The 26,450-nt window shown below is 39.9% G+C and overlaps 1 protein-coding gene across 3 annotated transcripts in view; it reads left to right on the top strand.

The window, feature by feature from the left end:
* LOC145343043 (iron-sulfur cluster assembly 1 homolog, mitochondrial) overlaps nt 1–25,301 on the top strand; it is a 95,584-nt gene extending 70,283 nt beyond the window's left edge. For all 3 annotated transcript variants that reach the window (XM_080188813.1, XM_080188814.1, XM_080188815.1), the window contains 2 exons: nt 6,918–7,161; nt 25,069–25,301. In XM_080188813.1, coding sequence (XP_080044939.1) covers nt 6,918–7,161; nt 25,069–25,271 — 447 coding nt within the window. In that variant the 3' untranslated portion in view covers nt 25,272–25,301. The remainder of the gene's footprint in view (nt 1–6,917; nt 7,162–25,068) is intronic.
* Nucleotides 25,302–26,450: the final 1,149 nt, after the last annotated feature.

The raw sequence follows: 26,450 nt of genomic DNA on the forward strand, positions 1-26,450 counted from the left end.
GCATTTCAGATGTAAGTACTTCTTGTCAAGCTACTGTGATTTCACTTCATGAGGCTAGTATCTGGTCAGCATGATGAGACCAAACTCTTATCATCTGTTGGTACAGTGTAAGATTTTGGACCTGTTTTTGCTCAGATATTGGCAGATGCCCATTTCTCATTGATAGCTTCTCGCTAGTACTTGTATTCCCTGACTAAATACTCTCTTTTTCGAGTTTTGTTCCCTCAATCGCTTAAGTATCAGATGGTATCAAAAAGTCAAGCTTTGTTCTTAGCTTTCTTTTTTAAAAACAGCATCGCTGATGAACTCCATTTTGTTGCATGTGCAGTGTTCTTGTATGATACCAAGAAGTTATTGTTTTGACAGTGTATCTTGGTCCTTCAATGCATTGATTGAGTATTTGAGTGACTGTACAAATTGTTTGGCCAATCCATTTGTAGATGGATGGTATGGAGCCAATTTGATGTGTTGTATATCATTTTCTTACAAGTAGTCTTCGAACTTCTTGGAAGTGAACTGTGTCTTATTGTCACTTACAATTTGCTTAAGTCTACCAAATATTTCATCCAGCTTCTTAGTAGTTTGTTCAGCTATCATGGATTTCATGTTCACTACTTCCAACCATTTAAAATGTGCATCTCATAGAATCCCTACAGTGCAGAAGAAGGCCACTTGGCCCATCAATCACAATCCCACACATATCACCATAACCCCATTTTTATCCTGGTAGTCCACCTGACACTAAGGGGTAATTTGTCATGACCTATCAACCTAACCTGCACATCTTTGGATTGTTGGAGGAAACCTACACAGACATGGGGAAAATGAATACTAGGAACATGTATCCCTCTGTTGGTCCAGCGTGATCTATGTGTACTCTCTACCATGGCTGTTTCGGCCATTCCCACAGATGCAAGAGATGTATCAGTGGAGTGTTTCTTAGTTTTGTGTAGGACTGACATTGGCCCACTTTCTCTTCAATTTGTGTATCTAATCCAACTACAAAAAATAACTACATGCTTGTTCCTTCATTCTCACCATACCTGGATGTTGCTCATGCAGCAGGTCATGGATTCTTCCATGCAAGCACAGAGGAATAATTGGTCTGATTCCCTATCATCAAATTCCATTCTGGACTATCAACTCAAATCTTCTTACGATATAGGGCTTGAGGTCTGTGTTTTTATACTATACTTCTGTCATCGTTCCTTTTATGATCATTCCATAACCTTTCCCATCACTGGATTGGTTCTTCTGTGTCTGTGAACTTGAGACTGAATCACAAATACACTATTCAATTGTGAAACATATAAGATGTAGTCAAAATTTTCTTTATGTCATTGTATGGTTTGACAAAGCATCAGCATTCACAAATTGCTCTGATTTGCAATATTTAATAGTGTAGGTACATGCAGATAATATCAAAGATCATCTCTGTAATCTATTAGCTGTTAAAGAAGGAATATCCAATGTTCTCATCAAGGGTTGGTGACCCGTCAAAAGTGTAAAATGGCAGCCATAAAGGTAGTAGTAAAATCTTTTTACTGCTAATATAATAGAACCACAGAAGCATAGAACACAACAGCACAGAAACAGGCCCTTTGGCCCTTCTTGGCTGTGCCGAACCATTTTTCTGCCTAGTCCCACTGACCTGCACCTGGACCATATCCCTCCACACCCCTCTCATCCACGTAGCTGTCCAAGTTTTTCTTAAATGTTAAAAGTGAGCCCACTTTCACCACTTCATCTGGCAGCTCATTCCACACTCCCTCCACTCTGTGTGAAGAAGGCCCTTTAAACTTTATTCCCTTTAAACTTTTCCCCCTTCACCCTTAACCCATGTCCTCTAGTTTTTTTCTCCCCTAGCCTCCGTGGAAAAAGCCTGCTAGCATTCACTCTATCTATACCCATCATAATTTTATACACCTCTATCAATCTCCCCTCATTCTTCTATGCTTCAGGGAATAAAGTCCTAACCTATTCAACCTTTCTCTGTAACTCAGTTTCTCAAGTCCCAGCAACATCCTTGTAAACCTTCTCTGTACTCTTTCAACCTTATTAATATCCTTCCTGTAATTAGGTGACCAAAACTGCACACAATACTCTAAATTCGGCCTCACCAATGTCTGATACAACCTCACCATAACATTCTAACTCTTATACTCAATACTTTGATTTATAAAGGACAATGTTCCAAAAGCACTCTTTACGACCCTATCTACCTGTGACGCCACTTTTAGAGAATTATGTATCTGTATTTCCAAATCCCTTTGTTCTACTACACTCTTCAGTGTCCTACCATTTACTATGTATGTTCTACCTTGGTTTGTCCTTCCAAAGTGCAATACTTCACACTTGTCTATATTAAACTCCATCTGCCATTTTTCAGCCCATTTTCCTAGCTGGTACAATCCCTCCGCAAGCTTTGAAAACCTTCCTCACTGTTCACTACACCTCCAATCTTTGTATCATCAACAAATTTGCTGATCCAATTTACCATATTATCATCCAGATTGATATGGATGACAAACAACAATGGATCCAGCACTGATCCCTATAGCACACCACTAGTCACAGGCCTCCACTCAGAGAAGCAATCCTCCACTGCCACTCACTGGCTTCTTCCACTGAGCCAATGTCTAATCCAATTTACTACCTCTCCATGTATATCTAGTGACTGAACCTTCCTAACTAACCTCCCATACGGGACCTCGTCAAAGGCCTTACTGAAGTCCATGTAGCCAACATCCACTGCCTTCTCTTCATCCCCTTTCCTGGTAACCTCCTCGAAAAACATGACCTACAACACACAAAGCCATGTTGACTCTCCCTAATAAGCCCCTGTCTATCCAATTATTTGTAGATCCTATTCTTAGTACTCCTTCCAATAATTTATCCACTACTGACGTCAAGCTTATTGGCCTATAATTTCCCAGCTTACTTTTTGAGCCTTTTTTAAACAACGGAATAACATGAGCTATCCTTCAATCATCTGACATCACCCATGGATACAGACATTTTAAATATATCTGCCAGGGCCCCTGCAATTTCAACACTAGTGTCCTTCAAGGTCCAAGGGAATACCCTGTCCGGTCCTGGGGTTTATCTACTCTGATTTGCCTCAAGACAGCAAGCACCTCCTCCGCTTTAATCTGTTTAGGTTCCATGACCTCCCAATTTGTTTGCCTTATTTCTGTGCCAGTTTCCTTAGTAAATACGGATGCAAAAAATCCATTTAATATCTCCCCCATTTCTTTTGGTTCCATACAAAGCCAACCACTCTGATCTTCAAGAGGACCAATTTTATCCCTTACTATCATTTTGCTCTTAATATACTTGTAGAAGCTCTTAGGATTATCAAAACTTTTTTTCCCAGCTAAGCATAATTTGTCACTGCGCTAGTAAGAATTTATGAAAGCAAAGGCTATTAGTCGCTCTTCTCCTGAGGGTATGACGTGGAGGACGACTGTGTCTACCCCGTAGGGTGATGTGTTGCAAGCAAGTTGTAACTTCAGCTTGGGAGAGAAGTGGACCAATAGCTTTTACTTCTTTAAGATTTCTTTTACCTCATTGTATGCTCTTTTACATTCTTTTGTCTAGTGCCATACTTGTTTAATAAATAGCAAAGTATTTAATGACTTCAATAGTATTGCTAAATTTGGTTCTAATTTACTGTAATAGTTGATCAACCCTACAAACAGTCTCAGTTGCATCACAATTTGAGGATGTGTTACTTCTAAAGTTGCTATCATCCTTTTTGGTTCCATGTGCAAGCTGTCTTTATCAATGCTGTGACCCAAGTAGTTTATGGATATATTGAAAAAGTCACACCTTTCCTTTTTGATCTGGACATTATGTTTTTGCAGATGTTCCAGTGTAGCTTCTAAGTTCTTCAATTGCCCTTGTTCACTTGAATCTGTGATGAGGATAACATTTGGATAACACTGTACACCACTCAGAATTTGATCCATGGATCTCTGGAATAGAACAGGTGCGAATGTTATCCCAAATGGCAGACTCTAGTATTGAAACAAACCTTTGTGTGTCATGAGAATGTGAATTTGCAGCCACATTTGTTTGTAAGTACAATTGTGATGGATCTATTTTACTGAATTTTTGGTCTCCAGATAGTCCAGCAAGTAAGTCTTCAATCAGTGGCAGTGGATATTGGTCAGCACACAATACCGGGTTAATCATCGGCTTGAAATTGCCACATTTCCATCAGGTTTTAGTACAAACACTATTGGTGCAGCCCAATCAATTGTAGTAACTGGCTCAATGACTCCCGTTTGGAGTAGTCTTTCTAGTTCTTCAACTTTTGGTCTGATGGCTTATGGTACTGTTCTGGCTTTGAGACATACTGCTTGGCCTAATTTTGAGTTGGACTTCAACCCCTGGCGTTGAATTCAGTGAGTTTTCAAATACATATTGTACTTTTCCAGAAGTTGCTGTAAGTCAGTCTTGTTATCAATCAGTTAATGTACAGCTGTCTAGGTCAGTTTAATTTTTCCCAATTGTGCTGTACCAAATAAAACAAGAAAAGTTCCATTTAGAGGCTGCTATTGTCCATCACTTACACTTTTACCCTAAAGTATCCTTTTATTGGTACAACCTCTTCTGTGTAGATCAGTAGGATAATATTTGATGGTTTCAACAGCAAATGCTTTAATTTCTGATTATGAATTGTCTCCACCATCAATGATACTGTAGCCCTAGTATCCACTTTAATTTTGACTAGTTCACCATCAAGTTTTGGGAATATTCAAAAACTTTGTGAATCACCATGTACCAACAAGATAATTAGTGTCAACTCTTGACCTTGTCTGTGGACATTATCTTCTAAGGTGTCTTTGTCTTCACCTGTCATTTTATAGATTCTTCCTGCAGACTTCGATGTGTTCTTTTTCTTGAACATTTTTGGTGCAGAGGCAGTTTGCCATGTCTAGCATGCTCTGGCAATATGGCCCATTTCCCCAAAATTCTTGCACTTGTTTTCCCTACTCCAGCATTCCTCACTGAATGTCCAATTTGTGCACATTGGTGACATGCTAGTGGTTTTGCAGGTTTATTTCTAGTGGTCTCCATCTTGTGGATCTTCACCCCAACATCTATCTGTGAAACCTCTTTAGCTGCCAGCTCCATTAACACCTCAATATTTTCTGCTAATTTAAGAGTCAGTGTTCTTTCAGTGAGTAGCTTTCTCTGAAAAGCTTCATTCCAGATTCTACATACCAACCTACAACGAAAATCATCATCAAGCGTCACACCAAATTCACAATATTTAGCTAGCTTTGTAAGGTCACCATGTAGTGTAAAATGCTTTTGCCTTCCTCCTGGCTTTGACAGAGGAACTTAAATCTTTCTGCAATAATGAGCGCATTTGGCGAGAAATCTTCTTCTAAGACTTCTGTCAGTCCATCATAGTTTTAACTCCTGGCTTTGCTGGATGGATTAGACTTCGTAGTAACATAAATGTTTTACATCCTACCAAACTGAGAAATGTTACAACTTTTAAGTCATGCAGTACTTGATTTGCTTGGAGATGATACTGGAATCATTCTTCGTCTGAGTTTCAAATCTCACAACCTTCATCAAATGCATCCATGGTGAAAATATTCCTACCATTTGTGGCTACTGGCTCCTGAGTTTTATGTATCTCTACTTTCCTGCTCTCGTACAATGCAAGAAATCACCCAATATAACAATGCAACAATTTTCATTTGCCTGGGATTTGTCCTTTTTCCCCTAAGTAATAGCTTCTTCAAGATCTCAAAGATTTTAATTTTCCGTCCTGTGAATCTCTTTTCCCACTGTCCATTTCACTTTGGCACATGCAAGGTCCCTGCAGCTTGGATGTCTACCCACTTTATTTTACAGTAAATTTAACCTTTATTTCATGTTCACTCATCTTTTTTTCTAAATCCTTTTGTAGTGTATCAGAGGTTTCTTTTTCTTGTCTTCAATTGTCTCTTCGATCCAAAATGCTGGGGGGTTTTTAACTTCAAATCCAGTAAAATTTTGTTTTCTCCAACTTCTGTTGTCAGTTTTCTCTTTGTTACATATTGACTTGGAATTACAGCAAAGAGAAAAGTAATGGAGTGCCACACTTATGGGTTTAATTCAAACACGGTGAAGGTTTATTTAAATGTTGCTTGTTCCACGTCAAAGATAGAAGCGCCTCCAATCCCGTGAATCCCTCTGCTGAGTCACTACAGGTCACGTGACATTATCCCAACATAGATGCAACCACTTTAAATGCATAACAAAAATAAATTGTTCTCATTAGTGGAAGGATTGAGTCAGAAGTCACAGATTTAAGGTAATTGGCAAAAGAAACAATGCAACATAAGGACAAACCTTTGTATTCAGCAAGAAGTTAGGATCTGGAACACACTGCCTGAGTGTGTGATGCAGACAGGGTTGATTGAGGCTTTGAGATGGGAATTGGATCATTAACTGAAAAGGAAAATTTGCAGGCTTACAGGGAAAAGGCAAAAGAATGGCATAAGTGAATTGCTTTTCAAGGGGCCAGAAGGTACAGAATGGGCTGCATGGACTCCTTGCTGTAACCAATCTATGATTCTATGGGTACTTGAAGATTTGGAACTTACAGGGTTTTGGACAAAAAAATGGGGATGTGGGATTAAGTGCAAGTGCTCTTTCAAATAGCCAGCACAGGCATGATGAGATGAATGGCCATTTTATATGCTGTAAGTTTATGTGTTCTATGACCATAAGATTAATCCCACCCAAGTGCACATCTCCCAAATGCATTGACATAAGAATGAAATTTCCTACATGTTGTACTTGTGCTGGTTGCCAGATGACCGAACAAGATGTCAGAATTCCTTTACAATGCCACAGCTGGTCAAGATTTTAATTAATGAAAATCCTGCTGTTTTTCTTTTTTCTTTTAGGTATCAGATTTGTTACTTGCAATCGAAACTTTAAGCAAGGGCTGGCTGAAATCATACAATGAACAGAAACATGTGAAAAAAATAACAGCCGCACAGAGACTCCAATTACCCAAAATGGAACTGTCAACTACAAATGAGAATCAGCGTATAAAAACCACAAAACCATCAGAACATAACAATGTTAGATCTGGCTCATCCAAAAGATTTACAATTGCATCATGCCCTCGACAAAGCATTTTTGAATGTAATTTGAATGCAAAATCTCTTAAATGGAACATAGACACAAAACTGCAAATTAATAAAAAAGCAAAGCTTGTATGTGATTGGCCCCAAAAACCAAAATTAGATAATGTATATGATCGGGCAAAAAAAAATGTGAATATAATTCATGGTGAATTAACTCACCCATCTTATTTAACACCATTTCCACCACAAAAAACTAGAAAGCAAAAGCCAGATGCTGAAAAGACACGTCAAATCAGAAGCCAATGTCCAAATATTAGGTCATTTCTAATACGTCGTCGGGTTCAACAGTCAGCATTAGCAGGTAAACTATAGCTATCAAGCATGGGACTGATTATCCTCTGCCTCCCTCTCCACAAACCACAAGCAAATATTAGACAAACATGCTGTTGTAGATGCCTTGTGCCTGTTGAGGAAGGTGTAAGGTAAAGATTTCCTGACACTTATCATTTTACAGTCTTGGAGATGGCAGAGGTCTATTCCTGGGTGAAAATACTTGGTTATGCCAGCAGATTGAACAGGTCTTGCTTCTGGTCATCAGCATTGGGGTTTTCAGGCCATTGCAGAAACATTTTGGGCCCAAAGACCATCTTATAACGAAAGCAATTTATCTTGAAAGTGCCTCAACAGCATCAGCAGTCCTTCTAGTCCACACAAGTAACTGCTACAGCCACACCACCATCTCTCTTGAGTTTCACCCAAGAACATAAAGGGAAAATTAAAGCTGGAGGATTGGATAACTCCTCACATTCTCACCTTATTTGTATGTTAACACTGTCCTGCACTTAATGTAGACTCATGACTAGTATTAACACAGAAATTCCAAAGCAATATAATGTAGAGGAAACCTATAGTACTAGAATGTTCTTGCAGGTGCAAGACATAGTAAGACATAGGAGCAGAATTAGGCCACTCAGCCCATTGAGTCTGCTCTGCCATTCAATCATATTTTTCACATCCCCATTCTCATGCCTTTTCAACATAACCCCCGATCCTTTTATTAATCAAGAAACTCTGCATCAAAGACACTCAATGATCTGACCTCCATAACCTTCTATGGCAAAGAGTTCCACAGATTCACCACTCTCTGGTTGAAGAAATTTCTTGTCACCTCTGTTTTAAAGGATAGCCCCTTTAGCCTGAGGTTGTGCCCTGTTTCTAATTTTTCCTACTAGTGGGAACATCCTCTCCACGTCCACTCTATCCAGGCCTCGTAGTATCCTGTAAGTTTCAATAAGATCCCCCTACATCCTTCCTAACTCCAACGAGTACAGACCCAGAGTCCTCAACCATTCCTCATATGACAAGCTCTTCATTCCAGTGATCATTCTTGTGAACTTCCTCTGGACCCTTTCCAAGGCCAGCACATCCTTCCTTAGATACGGGGCCCAAAACTGCTCGCAATACTCCAAATGGGGTCTGACCAGAGCCTTATAATAGCCTCAGAGGTACATCTCTGCTCTTGTACTCTAGCCCTCTCAACACGAATGCTAACATTGCATTTGCCTTCCAAACTGCTGACTGAACCTGCACGTTAACCTTCAGAGAATCTTGAACCAGGACTCCTAAATCCTTTTGTGTTTCTGATTTCCTAAGCATTTTCCCATTTAGAAAATAGTTTATGCCTCCTTCTTCCTTCCAAAGTGCATAACCTCACACTTTTCCATATTGTATTCCATCTGCCACTTCTTTGCCCACTCTCCTACCCTGTCCAAGTCCTTCTGCAGCCCCCCTGCTTCCTCAATATTACCTTTCCCTCTATATATCCTTGTATGATCTGCAAAGTTAGCAACAGTGCCTTCAGTTACATAAGAACATAAGAAGTAGGGGCAGGAGTAGGCCATCTAGCCCTTCGAGCCTGCCCCACCATTCAATAAGATCATGGCTGATCTGAAGTGGCTCAGTTCCACTTTCTCGCTTTCTCCCCATAGCCCTTAATTCCCTCGCCTACCAAAAAACCTATCTACCCATGACTTAAATATATTTAGCAAGGTAGCCTCCACTACTTCAATGGGCAGAGAATTCTAGAGATTCACCACCCTTTGAGTGAAGAAGTTCCTCCTCAACTCTGTTCTAAACTGTGCCCGCCCCTTATCTTGAGGTTGTGCCCTCTAGTCCTGCTATCCTTTCTGAGCGGGAAGAATCTCTCTACCTCTACCCTATCCATCCCCTTCATTATCTTATACGTTTCTATAAGATCCCCCCTCATCCTTCTAAACTCCAACGAGTACAGAGCCAGTCTATTTAGTCTCTCTTCATAGTCCAACCCCCTCATCTCCGGTATCAGCCCAGTGAACCTCCTTTGCACTCCCTCCAAGGCCAAAATATCCTTGCGCAAGTGCGGCGACCAAAACTGCCCACGGTACTCCAGCTGCGGCCTCACCAGTGCCCTGTACAGTTGCAGCAAGACCTCCCTGCTTTTATATTCTATCCCCCTCGCTATAAAGGCCAGCATCCCATTCGCCTTCTTAATCACCTGCTGCACCTGCAGACTGGGTTTTTGCGACTCATGCACAAGGACCCCCAGGTCCCTCTGCACCGTAGCATGCTGCAGCTTTTCGCCCTTTAAATAGTAATCCCTCCTACTATTATTCCTGCCAAAGTGGATAACCTCACACTTGCTAACATTGTACTCCATCTGGCAGGTCCTCACCCACTCGCTCAGCCTATCTAGATCCCTCTGCAGACTTTCCACACCCTCCGCACAATTTGTTTTTCCACTCATCTTCGTGTCATCAGCAAATTTCGACTCCCTACACTCAGCCCCCTCCTCCAGATCATCTATATAAATGGTAAATAGCTGAGGCCCCAGCACTGATCCCTGCAGCACTCCACTAGTTACCAACCGCCAATCAGAATAGCACCCATTGATACCAACTCTCTGCCTCCTATTAGACAGCCAGTCCTCTATCCACGCTAACACCTTACCCCCAACTCCATGCCCCCTAACCTTCTGAAGCAACCTTTTGTGCAGCACCTTATCAAACACCTTCTGAAAATCGAGAAACACCACATCCACTGGTTCCCCTCTGTCTTCCGCCTTCCTCCAAATCATTAATGTATATTGTGAAAAGTTGTGGTTCCAGCACCGACCCCTGAGGCACACCACTAGTCACAGAATACCATCCTGAAAAAGACCCCTTTATCCCCACTCTCTGCCTTCTGCTAGTCAGCCAATCCTCTATCCTTGCCTGTATCTTATCCTTAACACCATTCCTTGTGTCCTTGGAATTAAAGGGGAATTTTGTATATACTTCCTCTTTCCCCTCTTCTTTTTATGTCCTTTAAGGATCAATCAGCAGTGTAAGGGTCTCATGGCTCAGGAAACTAACTGGGGAGTGGTGTGGGGAATCATGCTGGTGAGCTCAGGTTTTTGTTCCAGAACCTTCTCAGGAGCTGACTGACAACCATGAGGCTGCAACCTTCTCTATTATGGTTATATATAAGTGAACATTGCAGTTGTTATTTACCTAACTGGTGAACCAGAATTATTACATTAATGAAGACTTACGCTCTGGAACTTGCAGCTCCCCTAGCCAAGCTCCTCCAGTTACAACACTGGCATCTAACTGACAATGTGGAAAATTGTCCTGTTATGTCCTGTACGTAAAAAGCAGAGCAAATCACACCCAGTCAATTACCACTCAATCAGTCTACTCTCAATCACCTGTAAAGTGATGGAAGAGATCATCAACAGTGCTATCAAGCAGCACCTGCTCAGCAATAACCTGCTCAGTGATGTCCAGTTTGGATTTCGCCAGAGTCACTCAGTTCCTGACCTCATTACAGCCTTGATTCAAACATAGACGAAAGAGCTGAATTCCAAAGGTGAGATGGTAGTGACAGCCCTTGACACTATGGCTTCATTTGAATGAGGAGCCCTAGCAAAACTGGAATCAGAGGATATCAGGGCAAACTCTCCGCTGGTTGAAGTCATACTCAGTACATAGGAAGTTGGTTGTGGTTGTGGAGGGTCAGTCATCTTAGCTCCAGGACACCTCTGCATGAGTCCCTCACGATAGTGTCCTAGGCCCAACCATCTTCAGCTGCTTCATCAATGACCTTTCCTCCATCATAAAGTCAGAAATGGGAATGTTTGCTGTGATTGCGCAATGTTCAGCACCATTCACGACTCCTCAGATAATGAAGCAGTCCATGTTCAAATGCAACAAGATTTGGATAATATCCAGGCTTGGGCTGACAAGTGGCAAATAACATTTGCATCACACAAATACTAGGCAATCACCATCACCAATAAGAACACTCTAATTACCACCCCTTGACATTCAATGGTGTACCATCACTGACTCCCCCTTTGTCAACATCCTTGGTGCTACCATTGACCAAAAAACCGGACTGACTAACAGAGTGGTTACAAGAGTAGGACAGAGGCTAGGAATACTGTGATGAGTAACTCACCTCCTGCCTCCCCAAAGCATATCCATCAACTACAAATCACAAGTCAGGAGTGTGATGGAAAATTCCTCCCCACTTGCCTGGATGGGTGCAGCTCCAACAACACTCAAGAAGCTTGACACCATCCAGGACAAAGCAGCCAGCTTGATTGGCACCATATCTACAAACATCCACTCCCTCCACCACTGATGCTCAGTAGCAGCAGTGTGTACTATCTAAAAGAAACACTGCAGCAAATCACCAAAGATCTGTAGACAGCACCTTCTAAATGCACAACCACTTTCATCTAGAAGGACAAGCCACAGTAGATATATGGGAACACCACCACCTGCAAGTTCCCCTCCAAGCCAGTCACCATCCTGACTTGGAAGTATATCACTGTTTCTTCACAGTCGCTGGATCAAAATCCTGGAATTATCTTTCTAATGGCATTGCTGGTCAACCCACAGTACATGGACTGCAGCGATTCAAAAAGGTGGCTCACCACCACTTTTCCAGGGACAATTAGGGAAGGGCTTTAAATGCTGGCCATCCCATGTCCCACGAATTAATTGAAAAACATTGGCGACAAGGATAAAGGAAGAAAAGCAATCCCAAGCTCGTGAGTATAAAGTCATGTTGAAATTCAATTCAAGTTGAGAAACAGGAGAGTGTTTGCAATATTGCCCCTATTTGGACAAGTAGATCTTGTGATGCCACTGTGAAGGATTGACACAATGCAATGAAGGTTTGGGCTATTATTTTCAGGCCAGTGGAATAGACGAGGAGAGGGAAGAGAAAGCCAATCTTTCTGAGCATGTGTGAGGGCCAGTCCTAAAATTTAATATACAGCCCTACATCCCCAAGCACGTCCGACTTGAAATCATTCACTGAGGTAGTTGAATTGATGAACACTACCATCTGAAGCCATTGGTTATATTGGGGCAATTTAAGTTTAACTCGACTGGGGGAACCCCGGGGAAACAATTGCAACTTATAATTCCAGGGTAAGATAGATCCCAGAACGCTGCTATCTCAGAGCTACTCTCAATAATATGCTGTGGGACCATTCAGTCTGCGGGGTAAATAATGAGGCAATTCAAAGGAATCTATTAGCAGAGGGGAGTATAAATTTTAAGAAGGTGCTGGAAATGGCATTGACACTGGAGAGTGCCGGGAAGGTTGCATAGGAGCTTCAGAGTGCGCAAAATGGCCTGGTTTGCTAATTCGGGTGGGAAATTACAGTCAGCAGTGATGCCAAAAGTTATGTAATTTTTAAATGGAAAGCAAATGCAATCATGAAGAGAGAGCCAATTCAATTGTCTAGGATTGAAGTTATGTGTTACCGGTGCTGGGGTAGTCACTCTCCTGAAGTCTGCAGGTATAAAGAGGCTAAATGTTTTTTATGCCATAGAAAAGGTCACTTAACGCACCATTGTAAAAGTAAGTCTAATCTACCCAATAACAGAAATAGTAATATAGTGTAGGTGCATAATATGGAAGAATCCAGTACTGGGGGTTAAGTATCCACACATTGTTCAATGTGAAAGCAGGCAAAGTAGCCTCCATCACTGTGATGCCCTTGGTAAACAGTAGTCCCTTAAAGATGCAAGATGATCTGAGAGCCTCTGCCACACAGATAGGAGAACATACGTACCTGTTCCCGTTCAACTCCTTGTAATGGTAATGACAGGTCAAGGGCCATCTCTTTTGGGCTATGACTGGCTCAAGGTAATAAAGTCAAACTGGATGGAGGTATTCCAAGTATGAGAAGGGGGACTGCCTAAGTTAATGAAGAAGTATGAGAGCATCTTTTGCGATGAGTTAGGTGAAATATTATAAAGGGCCTCCAGGAGAAAATCTATGTAGATCCAAATCCCTTGTTTTTTTAAGAGCAAGAGCAGTACTATATATCTTGCACAGAAAATTTGAGCACGGAATTGAAGCAATTGGAAGAACTGGGTACTATCCAACTAATTCCATATGCGGAGTGAGCAGTATCTGTAGCTCCTGTGATAAAGCCTGACAAAAACCATCTGCATCTGTGGAGACTACAAATTAACAGATAATCAGGCTGGAAAGTTAGTTAAGTATCAAATCCCCAAAACTGAAGACACCTTTGCAAAACTGTCCAGAGATCATTCTTATATTAGATATGAGTCACGCTTATCAGCAATTTGAAGTAGATTATGCTTCCCAAGGTTACGTCATGATAAACACACACAAAGGTTTGTTCTGGTACACATGGCTGTCCTTTGTTGTGTTTGTCAGCATGTGCTATTTTCCAAAGAACAATGGAAAGTCTATTGCAAGATCTGCCATGAATTGCAGTATACCTGGATGATGCTTTGGTAACTATATTGACAGAAGCTGAGCACAGATCTAACTTGGAGGGAGTGCTGAAGAGATTTTAACAGGCTGGAGTTTGCCTCAAGAAGGAGAAGTGTACTTTTCAAACCACTGAAGTGGTCCATCTGGGGCATTGTGTAAATGCACAAGGATTACAGCCCATAGAAGATGAGTCCAGAGCAAAAAAAGAGGCACCAGCCTCCAGAAACACATCTGGTCTGAGCTCACTTAGGAATGGTGAATTACTGCTATATATTTAAATGGTTGCACATTGCTTTAAAAGCTGACATATGATTTTGAAGTTTAGGGTGTTGCACAAGCTGCTGCTTTTAGTTTCAGTTTGTTCTCTGTACAGGCAAGAGCTCCTAGAATAAACATGTTGTGTGTTACTTTGAATCTACATGTGCAAACCACACTTAAACCCACAACCCGCAACCAGTTAGGACATTATGAAAATAAAATTGGTGACAAATCATGATTTTGTTTCATCGGAAACATCGAGAAAAGATTCTAAGCAGAAGAAAAAATTGTAGGTCCTCACATTTCAAATATTAGAAAGCTGGGGAAAAGATAACAACAGGATTAAATATCGAAGTGCCAGTAAGGCAAAGTCCAAGGAAGAAAAAAGCTGTCTATGTGGTTTTAAAAGAGGGGAGTTTTCTGATCAGAGAAGGGTGAGATTCCAGGCAGTATGTGGCACATATGAAAAGAAGGGATACTTTGCTGTGGCTGGGGATGTTTGAAAAGAAAATGAGTCAATGGTCAGTAGGGTAAAATGAGGTGTAATGGGAAGACAGTAAAGTAAAAATAAAAATATTTACTGAGCAATCTTGACTTGCTAGTGCCTGCAAGAGAAATGGAGGGGGGGGGGGGTCAATTAGGATCCATGGGCCTTTTTAAATGAGAAAATTAATCATGGCATTCCTATGGGAAGTGTTTTTAGTACTTTGTACAAGCAAATAAAATTACAGACAAGTTGCTCATACCAGCCTTTTTCGGTAGAATAGGAAGTAAAATCATCAATCCATCCAGCAAAGCCAGGAACCAATACTTACAATGACTTGACAAAGATTCTTAAGGAGCATTACTCTCCAAAGCCATTGATCATCAGTTCAGGTTCCACTGAAGGAATCAAGTAGAAGGCAAAAGCATTGCTTAGTTGTGGCATCCTTAAAAAGGCTGGCACAACATTGTGAGTTTGCTGAGTTATTAGAAGATTCTCTTTGAGATTCCCTTGTTTATGTTCTCCAAGAGGCTACCAAAGAAGATTGCTTAATGAACATTTTTGACTTCAAAGATAGCAGTAGAAATCACAATGTTGATGGAACTAATTGTTAAAGAGACTTCACAATTTGGTGCAGGAGTGAAGACATTTGGAACTACCCATAAGAAGTCAGAACAATGACAAGCATGTCATATATGTGTCAAAATGGACCATTCAGTGAATGAATGCTGGAGCAAGGACAGTCAATGCAAGAATTGTGGCAAAATGAGTCACACTGCAAAAGCTTGTTTGGCTTGACAAGCTACCCTGAGAAGAATTTTCAGAAGATGAATCTGGATACCTTCAAGAAGAACAAACTGCATTCTGCAAAAGTAATTCACAACACGGAAGATAGAACTATGACTGTGATGTCCCAAAATATAATAAGCGTCAACCGAACGTCTTATCTATACAGGATGAATTACGTAGCTTCTGGGTGATTCCTAAGATAAGTGAACAATCTATTAGGATGGAAATTGATACTGATGCTGCTGTATCTTTAATCTTTATTGAGACTGACAGACATGCAACATCTGCTGGATAAATACAAGAGTGTATATGAAGAGACACTTAACTGAATCAAGTGAGTTCAAGCGAAACTCAAGATGAAGCCTAAAGCAAGAGAGGTGCCATATGCAATTCGTCCCAAAGTTGAAGAAGAATTAACATGACTTGTTAACACTGCTATGTTAGAGCCAGCTACAATGAGTGACTGGGCTACCCCCATTATAGCTGTCATGAAACTAAATAGTTCACTTCGTATATGTGGTAATTTTAAAACAACCATAACTCCAGTGTTGTATTCTAAATATGTTTCCTTTAATTGAAGATTTGTTTGTTGGGTTATCAAGTGGGCAGAAATTCAACTAGACTGATATTTCACAAGCATATTTACAGATGAATGTAGTCACTAAATCTTAACCATTGTTACTCATAAAGGTCTTTTGCATTATAAAAAATTGCCTTTTGGAATAACATCTACACCAACACTATACCAAAGATCAATGGATTAAATTTTAAATGGTCTCTCTGGTATATAGTATTACTTGGATGATGTTCTAATTACAGAGTCCAGTGAACAGGAGCACTTGAATAATTTAGAAACAACATTGGAAGTTCTTCAATGAAATGGCCTTTGTAATATTTAAGATGTTATTGATAGTAAAGGACTCCATAAAGCATCTTAAAAGAGGGATGCTGTTTTTGAAGCACCACATCTGACAAGTGTGATGCAATTGAGATCCTTTCTAGGATTAGTAAATTATTAGGACAAATTTGTGTCTAATTTAGCTTCATTATTGAAGCCATTGTATAAGTTATTGTGTGTGAAACAGTCATGGGATTAAACAGTAAGTGGTATGTGAGAAAGCATTTAAGGATTTCACATATATTTTGCAGAAGTCTTAAGTACTGATTCATTTTAATTTAAAACTACCATTGCTACTTGTTTGTGCTGCTTCACCTTATAGAGTGGGGGTGGTCATCTCACATATTATGCTTTCGGGAGAAAATCAACCAATACGTTTTGCTTCGCACGCTCTGACTAGTGCTGAATCTAACTATGCACTGCTAGAAAAAGCATTGAATATAATTTTTGACATATAAAGGCTTCATCATTATTCATATAGTCTCATTTCATATGACATTGACCCTTAACTAATATTTTTGGGTTGCAAAAAGGCATATTGTCGTTAGCTGCTAGCTGATTACAAAGATGGTTACTGATCTTTTCTGTGCACTCCTATGATATAACGTATCATCAATCAGAGTGTACTGCTAATGCTGATATGTTAGCACACTTACCTTTACCTATTGAGCAGACACCACCAACTAGTTTTGCTAATATTCTTTATATTTTGCTGGTAGATCATTTGCCTGTTAGAGCTTCTCAAGTTCAGAGACGTATCAGGAATGATACCATGATGGATATGGTATTGAAATGAACGATAATTGCAATGCGTCATCCGCATCTAGATTTAAACCATATGCGTCAAAAAAGCTTGAGTTGACTGATCCAGATAGATGTCTACTGTGAGGAATTTGAGTGATCATGCCTCCTAGTCTGCGTGGGAAGATTCTTGATCAACTACATGAAGGACATCCTGGTATAATCCAGATGAAGGAATTAGTACAAAGTTACTTTTGGTGGCCGGGTCTGAATGCTCAGATTGAAGAAAAAATTGGACAGTGTCAATCCTGTGCACAAATAAGAAATACACCACTGTTATCTCCTTTACCTGCTTGGGATTGGCCTAAGATACCATGGTGATGATTACATATAGATTTTGCTGCTTGTTTGAAGGTTACAAGTTCTTAGTCATAACCGATGAACACCTGGTGGCCAGAAGTTGCTATCATGAGATCTATTACAATTGAACATACAATTGAAAAATTTGACAACTTTTTTGGAAGATTTGGTAAACCAGAGCAGATTGTTAGCGATAATGGTTCACAGTTTGTTTCACAAGAGTTTGAGGTTTATCTCAAAGTAAATGGCATTCAGCATGTAAAATCCACACATTATCATCCATCAACCAATGTATTAGTTTGAAAGACTTATACAATCCTTGCAACATTCTTTAAAATCTTCGAGAGCACATCATGTGACTAGCTTTTTGGTATCATATTGAAACAGTACTCATGTGACTACCCAAAGTTCACCTGTATTACTACTCTTAAAGAGAAAGTTGAGAACCATGTTTGATTTGTTATTACCTCCAGAAACTTCAGAGATAATAGAACATCAACAACAACAATCTCAAGTTGCTAGTTGAAAAGTGAGGGCAAAACAATGCTAATTTCAACAAGAAGATTGGATGTTAGCGCATAATTATGCCATGAGTGAGAATTGGGTACCAGCCATAGCTTTAGCAAAAACAAGTCCAATTTCCCAAATGGTTCAAGCCAAAGATGAACTAGTTTGGCAACACATGCTGACCAATTGTTGTCATTCTCTGAAGTATCTCCAAAATATCTCCAGAAGTACCAACTTCTTTAGTCCCTAGTGTTGTGAATACTATTACAGAAGGTGTAGTTGAATCTGAGTTTCCTGATGATTGTGTTTTTGCTACTATATCATATGAAAATGAAGTGTCTCCTGAAGTTACAAATCATACTTCTAGCATCAAGGACAGCCAAATTCCAAAACATCATATACAACAAAAAGGAATAGGTGTCTTCCTGATCAACTTTATTATTGACTGTGTATAATGATTAATTGTTCACAGTTCTGCATCTAGAGTATTACAGATCCTATGTGTAGCATCATAGTAATTTGCTGTTGGTGACCACAGAAGTAAAGGGGGAGGAGGGATCATACAATCCCTACAGTACAGAAGGAGACCATTTAGCTCATTGAGTTTGCATCAACTTTCCGAAAAAGCATCCTACCTCAGCCCACTGTCATACCTAACCCATTACCCCACATATTTACTCCATTAATTCCCCCTAACCTACACATCTTGGGACAATTTAGCATGGTCAATCCACCTAACCTGAACATTTTTGGACTGAGAGGAATGAACAGTCAGAGGAAACTCATGCAGATAAAGGGAGAACATGCAAATTCCACACAAAGTCATCCAAAGCTGGAATCAAACCCGGTCCCTAGTGCTGTGAGGCAGCAGTGCTAACCATTGTACCACCTTTATAAATATATGTTGCATATTTTAATGGTTGCATGATTGCTTTATTTATTATTGTCACGAGTATTGGGATACAGTGAAAAGTATTGTTTCTTGCGCACTACACAGACAAAATATCATTTATAGAGTACGTAGGGGAGAAGGAAAGGAGAGGGTGCAGAATGTAGTGTTACAGTAATAGCTAGTCTGTACAGAAAGATCCGCTTAATATATGGTAGATCAATTCACAGATCTGATGGCTGCAGAAAAGAAGCTGGTCTTCAGTTGGTTGTTGTGTGATCTCAGACTTTTGTATCTTTCACTCGGAAGAAGATGGAGAGAGTATGTCCTGGGTTCATGGGGTCCTTGATTATACTGGCTGCTCTACCAAGGCAATGGTATAGACAGAATCAATGGTTGGGAGGCTGGTTTGCGTGATGAACTAAACTACGTTCACAACCCTTTGTAATTTCTTGCGGTCTTGGTCGAAGCAGGAACAATACAAAGCTGTGATATGTCCTGAGAGAATGCTTTCTATGGTCCATCTGTAAAAAATAGTGAGAGTCATTTCAGACTTGCCGAATTTCCTTAGTCTTCTGAGAATATAGAGGCATTGGTGGGCTTTCTTAACTACAGCATCAGCATAGAGGGACCAAGACAGGTTGTTGGAGATCTAAACATCTAGAAATTTGAAACTCTCAATCATTTTCATTTCACTGTTGATGTAGACAGGGACATGTCCTTCACTACACTTCCTGAAGTTGATGCTTAAAAGGCTGTTAACATGATTTGATAGTAATGCCATAAGGTTGTTCCATAGGCTGTTGCTTTTTATTCAGGTTGTTCTCTGTACAAGCAACACCTCCTGGAATAAAACTGTGGTTTGTATTTTTGAATCTATGTGTGCAAACTACATCTTTTTGTCTAAAACCCACAATCACTAACATAGTAAGGACATTAGAATAACTATGGGTGTTTTCTACCAAATTTGTCAACATTATTGTATGAAGAAACACCAGCATTGGTTTGGAGGATGTCCCAGACAGAAGCTTTTAACAGAGTGAAGCAATTGTTACATTAATCAAGTTTATTGGTGCATTTCGACCTGTGTAAGGAATTGGTGTTAACCTGTGACGCCTCTTCACATGGCATCAGTGCAGTGTTGTTCCATGAGATGGACAATGGATCTGAAAGGCCAATGACATATGTCTCAAGAGCCCTCTTAGAAGCTGAAAAAGACTACTTACAAGTTAAGACGAATTATCAGTAGTTTTAGTGTCAAGAAATTCCACCAATTTTTTGTTTGGTAGGCACTTTACTATTGTTTCTCATCACAAACCACTTTTGGGTCTTTTTAAACAAGACAAAACTAATCCACCAATTGTTTCAGCGAGAATTCAGAATTGGGTGTTAATCTTCTCTGCCTACAAATATACTTTCAAGCCCTAGCCTGGAACACACATAGTGACTGCTGATGCACTTAGTCATGTACCTTTGCAAGAGACTGTTGCATCTCCCCCAAATTGTCATGGCATTAAATCTCTCAGACTCGTTGCCAGTCCTGGTGAAACGGATCAAATATTCAACTAGTCAGGATCTACTATTGTCCAAAGTGAGGCACAAAATACGAATGGGTTAGGGTAATGAGTCCGTTTCTGAATAGATTAAACCATATTTTTAATGAAAAAATGAGTTGCCAAGATGGCTTCATACTTTGGGGATCAAGAGAAGTCATCTCTATACTTGTAAGACAGTTACTCCTAGCTAAAATACACATGCCCATCCGGATATATCTAAGATTAAGATGCTCACCAGGAGTTATGTCTGGTGGGCTGGTCAAGCACTGTGACATGCTATTTACAACAAAAATTGATAGCTGCAGCCCCACTACACCCTGGAGAGACCTGGCCAGCCATGGATATGAGTCTACATTGATTAAGTTGGCCCTTGCATGGGCACAATGTTTTTGCTTCTTTCCGATGCATATTCAAAGTGTTTGAAGTGAAATCTCCAGCATTGCATACTACAGGTGTGCCCATGCATGGGCACAATGTTTTTGCTTCTTTCCGATGCATATTCAAAGTGTTTGAAGTGAAATCTCCAACATTGCATACTACAGGTGAGAAATTATGCCAAGATTTTATATCCACGGAATACCTGAAGTCATATTCTGGAACTCTACCACCCCACTGGCCACAGGAATCAGAGTGGGTGAAGGGTGGATGATGGGATGGTCCGTTGACCTTGGGCAGATCTTACGATATCGAGGCAAGCGAGGCTGTAAAATCCCACCCATAATGTCTGATAATGTCTTTACAAGTGCTGAGTTTCAGCAATTCACTGCCTGCAAAGCACATCAGAATGGCGCTTTACCACCATCATTGAATAAACTAGTTGAACGAGCTGTCCAAACCTTTAGTCTGACCTAAAGAAGCAGTCAAGAGGTACCATAAAGAACTGCATCTCAAGATTTCTTCTGGGCTATAGGACGACTCCACATGCAATAATGGGAATCATGCCAGCAGACCTGTCAATGAACCATCGTAGAACGAGATGAGACTCTTGTTTCCAAATTTGCCAGGAAGGTAGAAGTCTGCCAAAGCAGTCAGAAGACAATGTTTCATTTAAGTCAACATGGTCATTTTTAGTGGATGAAACTGTGCATATGAAGAATTTTTGAAGGGGGTCAATTTGGATCCCTGGAAGCGTTGTGTCCAAAACTGGACCCCTGTCTTATCAAGTGGACATAGAGAGAATGCGTGGACCATTTTAGAGAGTGGGAGTTGACCCGGCAACCAGAACTGGCATCAGGAGCTATACTGCTATCTGGGATTGTTGACTATCCAAGCACTGAAGTATCTGGTTGTTCCGTGGCAGGCACCACCTACGTCTCCATGGAAAGAAATAAAACTGAACTGCCTGTGCCTGAAGAGGCACCTATTATTGTGGTTTCGCCACTCCATACGGATTCGGTAACCCCCGGAAAGACTTAATTTATAATTGACTAAATTTATGTACTAAATGTTTATTATATTGGACTACGTAAATTGAGTATTGAAGTTTATATAGAAAGACTTAGGGAGGGAGGAATTGGTGATTGTCCCTTTAAAGATCAATCAATGGTGATTGTCCCTTTAAAGATCAGTCCACAGAGTAAGGGTCATATGACATGGGAAACCAATTGGGGAGAAGGGTGGACAAATCCCCTGGTGAGCTTGGGTTTCTGTTCCAGAACCTTCTTGGGAGCTGACTGGCAGCTACGAGGCTACAAGCCTCTGTATTACAGTTACATGAAAATAAATGTTGCAGTTGTTATTTACCTAACTGGTGAACAGGAATTATTACACCATGTCAGTGTTTATGCTGTGCATGAACCTCTCTCCAAACTACTTCATTTAACTTTGTCAACATATTCTGTTTTTATTCTTAATTTGGTCCTGTAAGCTTCCAGCTTTGTTCGTCTACACCTTACTGTCATATCCTCAAGATTGTTCAGGTCTAAGCTCAGCCTCCAGCATCCTGGGCAGCATAGTAGTTAGCACTGCTGCCTCACAGCGCCAGAGACCCGGGTTCAATTCCGGCTCGGGTCACTGTCTATGTGGAGTTTGTACATTCTCCCAGTGTCTGTGTGGGTTTCCTCCAGGTGTTCTGGTTTCCTCCCACAGTCCAAAGATGTGCTGGTTAGGTGCATTGACCTGAAATGGTGCCAGAGTGTGGTGACTAGGGGAATTTCACAATAATTTCATTGCAACGTTAATGTAAGCCTTACTTGTGACTAATAAATAAATTTTACTTTTACTTTACTTCCCCGAAACACAAATCTAATTGCCAATCATAGCTGTTGCTCCTGTTTCTACTTGAATTACGAGGACATTTGAAGTAGATCAAAGTTTTATTTTGACTAGTGCCCTGACCATTCATTCCTAACTTATTATTTTTTGTTAATTTCATTGGTAAGTTTCAGATCACTTTTTGTGCTGCATATACTCTTTATTGGACCTCTTATTGATGCAAACATATCCAACTGAGAAATGAGAAATAAAATACAAAAATAAGGAAACTGAGACTGTAACATAAAATAGAAAAGTTATTCTAGAATGAGAAAATTAGAGGGAAAATGCAATGAATAAATGGACCACAACAAATCAAAGACATAAACAATGGAAGAATGAGAGGAACAAAAAAAGGATGAGGAAGAATTTGTTTGCATCATGTACTATTACTATTTAGGGCATGTGATCCAATTTGTAATATTTTGAGTCTTTGTAGAGAGATAGTAAAGCCTGTAAATGTTGAAAACCATCTTGGGTAAAAAGTCAAATGTAAGTTAATTTTTTTTTTAATACTGATAATATATATCCACTATTAGCAAAATCTCTAAATCTATATTACTATAAAATAGGATTGCATCTTGAGAATAGATTCTCAAGGGGCTGAAAAATTCTTCAATAAAACTTCCAATACATAAAATCCCTTCTGTTTTGTACTTAGTAACAATGACAATAAAGTGTTCTTACTCTTTACACTATTGATGTGTTATATTATGATGCCTGCTTAAGTAACCCAATTAGGAACATATAAATTTGGACACTGATGGAGCTGTAGCAAGGAGAAATGTGGAAAGAAAAGGACTAATGTAAACTTTATAAAAAAAATCAAATAATTCAAAATTATATAATTCAGTATTCATTAAAATGGCACTATAAATGAATATATTCTTTAAAGAATTGGGGTTGGGGCGGGTGGTGAGTGGAGTGTTTGTTTAAAACAAAAGGTCAGAATCTCCTGGATTCTCTCTGCACTTGAACTGAAATATCTGCTTAAAGCAATGGTGAAAGAATGGTGACATAGTACAGATCTTACTGACAGGAACTTGAACCCACATTTCCTGCGGTTCATTTGTCTACGCTGGGCTATGAAATTATCATAATATGTGAATTAGTGCTTTCTAATTTCAGTATTCTAAATAGTTGAAACTCAGAAAATATATTAACACTATACACCCTACATTACTTTATGGCATATTTATTTAAATATTTAAACTTGTTAATCGTTTAATGCTTGTTTTTCACTATGTTAACACTTATTAAGTGCAGCTGATTCTGGAAGCACAAGTATGAATTTGTGGAAATCAGGTTTAATTAGTAATTACAATTGAATTACATAGTTTCATACTACTGTCCTTAAAATTGTATTGCTGTATTGGACTAGTACTTACTTAATTAGATATTTTCAAAATCTCTGCCACACAATGCAATGATCTGTAATTCAACAAATCCGATGATAACGAAGAAGTAAGCAAGTCAATTCTAGGAATTATAGATTTTGACAATTTCAAGAAACGTCATGAACACAGTCCTTAAGAAATTATAATGTTTGCACTAATACATAGCATTCTCTATGGAGAATGCAATGGATGTTTTCAGGTTGAAAGCTAAATTTTTCCACTTTTAGAGAGAAAGTGGAAAAAGTATTTGAATCTCTAGGGCAAACACTACAGATTTTATTCAAAAGTTAAAGTTGTTTGTGAGCCAGGAAGTATAAAATGTTAATACGAGTACTTCCTTTGAAAAAAAACTACAGACCTAAAAATTGAAGCAAACGTTGATATCAGGTGACATTTCACATAAATTTTAGGGAGCAAATTTATGCCAGAGAAATGCTTCTGTAAATGCAGAGATTTGTATGAGTTAATCTTGCATGGAAGTGGCATTCTATAAATGAGTGACAGATGGTGTCAGTGAATGTATTATGGAAATGATACTTAAAAATCTGTCCACTGGATGTGGAAATCACTGGCTGCCTATTCCTAATTATCCTTGAAAGGGTGGTGGTGAGCTGCTTTTTTGAACATACACCATTTGGTATAGGTGCACCCACAGTGCTATGAGGATGGGAGTTCAGGATTTTTACCCAGCGATGGTGAAAGAATGGCGATATAGTTCCAATCATCAATGATGAAGGAAATTCAGCCATAGTGAGGTTTTGGAAGGAAAACAGTATGACTTCCCTCTGAAACTATAATTCTACAGTGACACCAAGATCTTCTAGGAAATTCCAGGCCAGTATATTTATTTATTAAAGGAATTCCCTTGTTGGTGGGGGACGGGTCTGCCAAGTAACTTTGATAACTTCAACAAAAGATTGGCACAAGGCTAAACAGATTGACTATTGTTTCCACATCTGACAAATAAATTATTTTGTCCAGTCGGGAGAACCCAAGTGGAAATTCTTGGTGTTCCCTCAATTAATTTAATATGTTTGTGTTCACTTTCAGGGGCAATACGTTATGAACCCTTCATTGGTTTAAAGGACTTACAGTGCAAGTTATATAAAGGAGCAGTGAGAAGAAGAGCACCTGAAGTGTTAATGGATGAACATAAGTGTAAATCGCATCCCATTCTAACAGGAAGGCCGCATAAAGGAAGTCTTCCTGTTCCTTTGATTTGTAAAGGTAACAAATATATAGAAGTGTTCTAGAAGCAAAAATGTGTCTCAACCAGTTTTTCAGCAGCTAATAAATCATAGTTCTTTGAAAATCTGAATTGTTTGCTGAGCTTCTGTTCAAAAACCCAGCTTGCAGGTGCAGCAGGTGGTCAGGAAGGCGAATGGGATGCTGGCCTTCATAGCGAGGGGGATTGAATATAAAAGTAGGGAGGTCTTGCTGCGGCTGTATAGGGCATTGGTGAGGCCACAGCTGGAGTACTGTGTGCAGTTTTGGGCGCCGTACTTACGCAAGGATATTTTGGCCTTGGAGGGAGTGCAGAGGAGGTTTACTAGGCTGATGCCAGAGTTGAGGGGGTTGAGCTATGAGGAGGGGCTGAATAAATTAGGCTTGTACTCGTTAGAGTTTAGAAGAATGAGGGGAGATCTCATTGAGACGTATAAGATGATGAATGGGATGGATAGGATAGAGGTGTAGAGACTCTTCCCGCTCAGAAAGGATAGTAGGACTAGGGGGCACAGCCTCAAGATAAAGGGGGGGCGGTTTAGAACGGAGTTGAGGAGGAACTTCTTCACTCAAAGGGTGGTGAATCTCTGGAATTCTCTGCCCGTTGAAGTGGTCGAGGCTACCTCGCTAAATATTTTTAAGACGTGGGTTGATGGGTTTTTGATAAGAGAGGGGATTAAGGGTTATGGGGAGAGGGCGGGAATGTGGAACTGAGCCATGACAGATCAGCCATGATCTTATTGAATGGCAGGGCAGGCTCGAAGGGCAAGATGGCCTACTCCTGCTCCTATTTCTTATGCTCTTATGTTCATTATAAACTGGAGAATATCTCATATTCTTCAGGCTGTTTGAGTATGTCTGTGACGTATTTTATGCATTGAGAGTAATTGGTTGCAGGCTACAAAGTTAACACAACTTTTCCAGAAAGCAATGAATAGCTGAGCTATCCAGACAGAAAGACAGGTTTAATTTCCAAATTAGCTGAGTTAACTGGCGTAAGCCAGGATACAGGTGCTATATAAGTAGTTTTAACTTCCTCAATTAACTTAGTTTCTACACCTGATACAAATGAGTCTCAGTTGAAGATAAGACCACAAGACATAGAGGCAGAATTAGGCCGCTTGGCCCATCGAGTCTGCTCCACCATTCAAACATGGCTGATTTTTTTTCCTCATCCCTATTCTCCTGCCTTTTCCCCATAACCCCTG

Source organism: Carcharhinus amblyrhynchos, chromosome 5 (genome assembly GCF_965287045.1).
Source record: "Carcharhinus amblyrhynchos chromosome 5, sCarAmb.v2.hapA, whole genome shotgun sequence".
NCBI classification, from domain to species: Eukaryota; Metazoa; Chordata; class Chondrichthyes; order Carcharhiniformes; family Carcharhinidae; genus Carcharhinus; species Carcharhinus amblyrhynchos.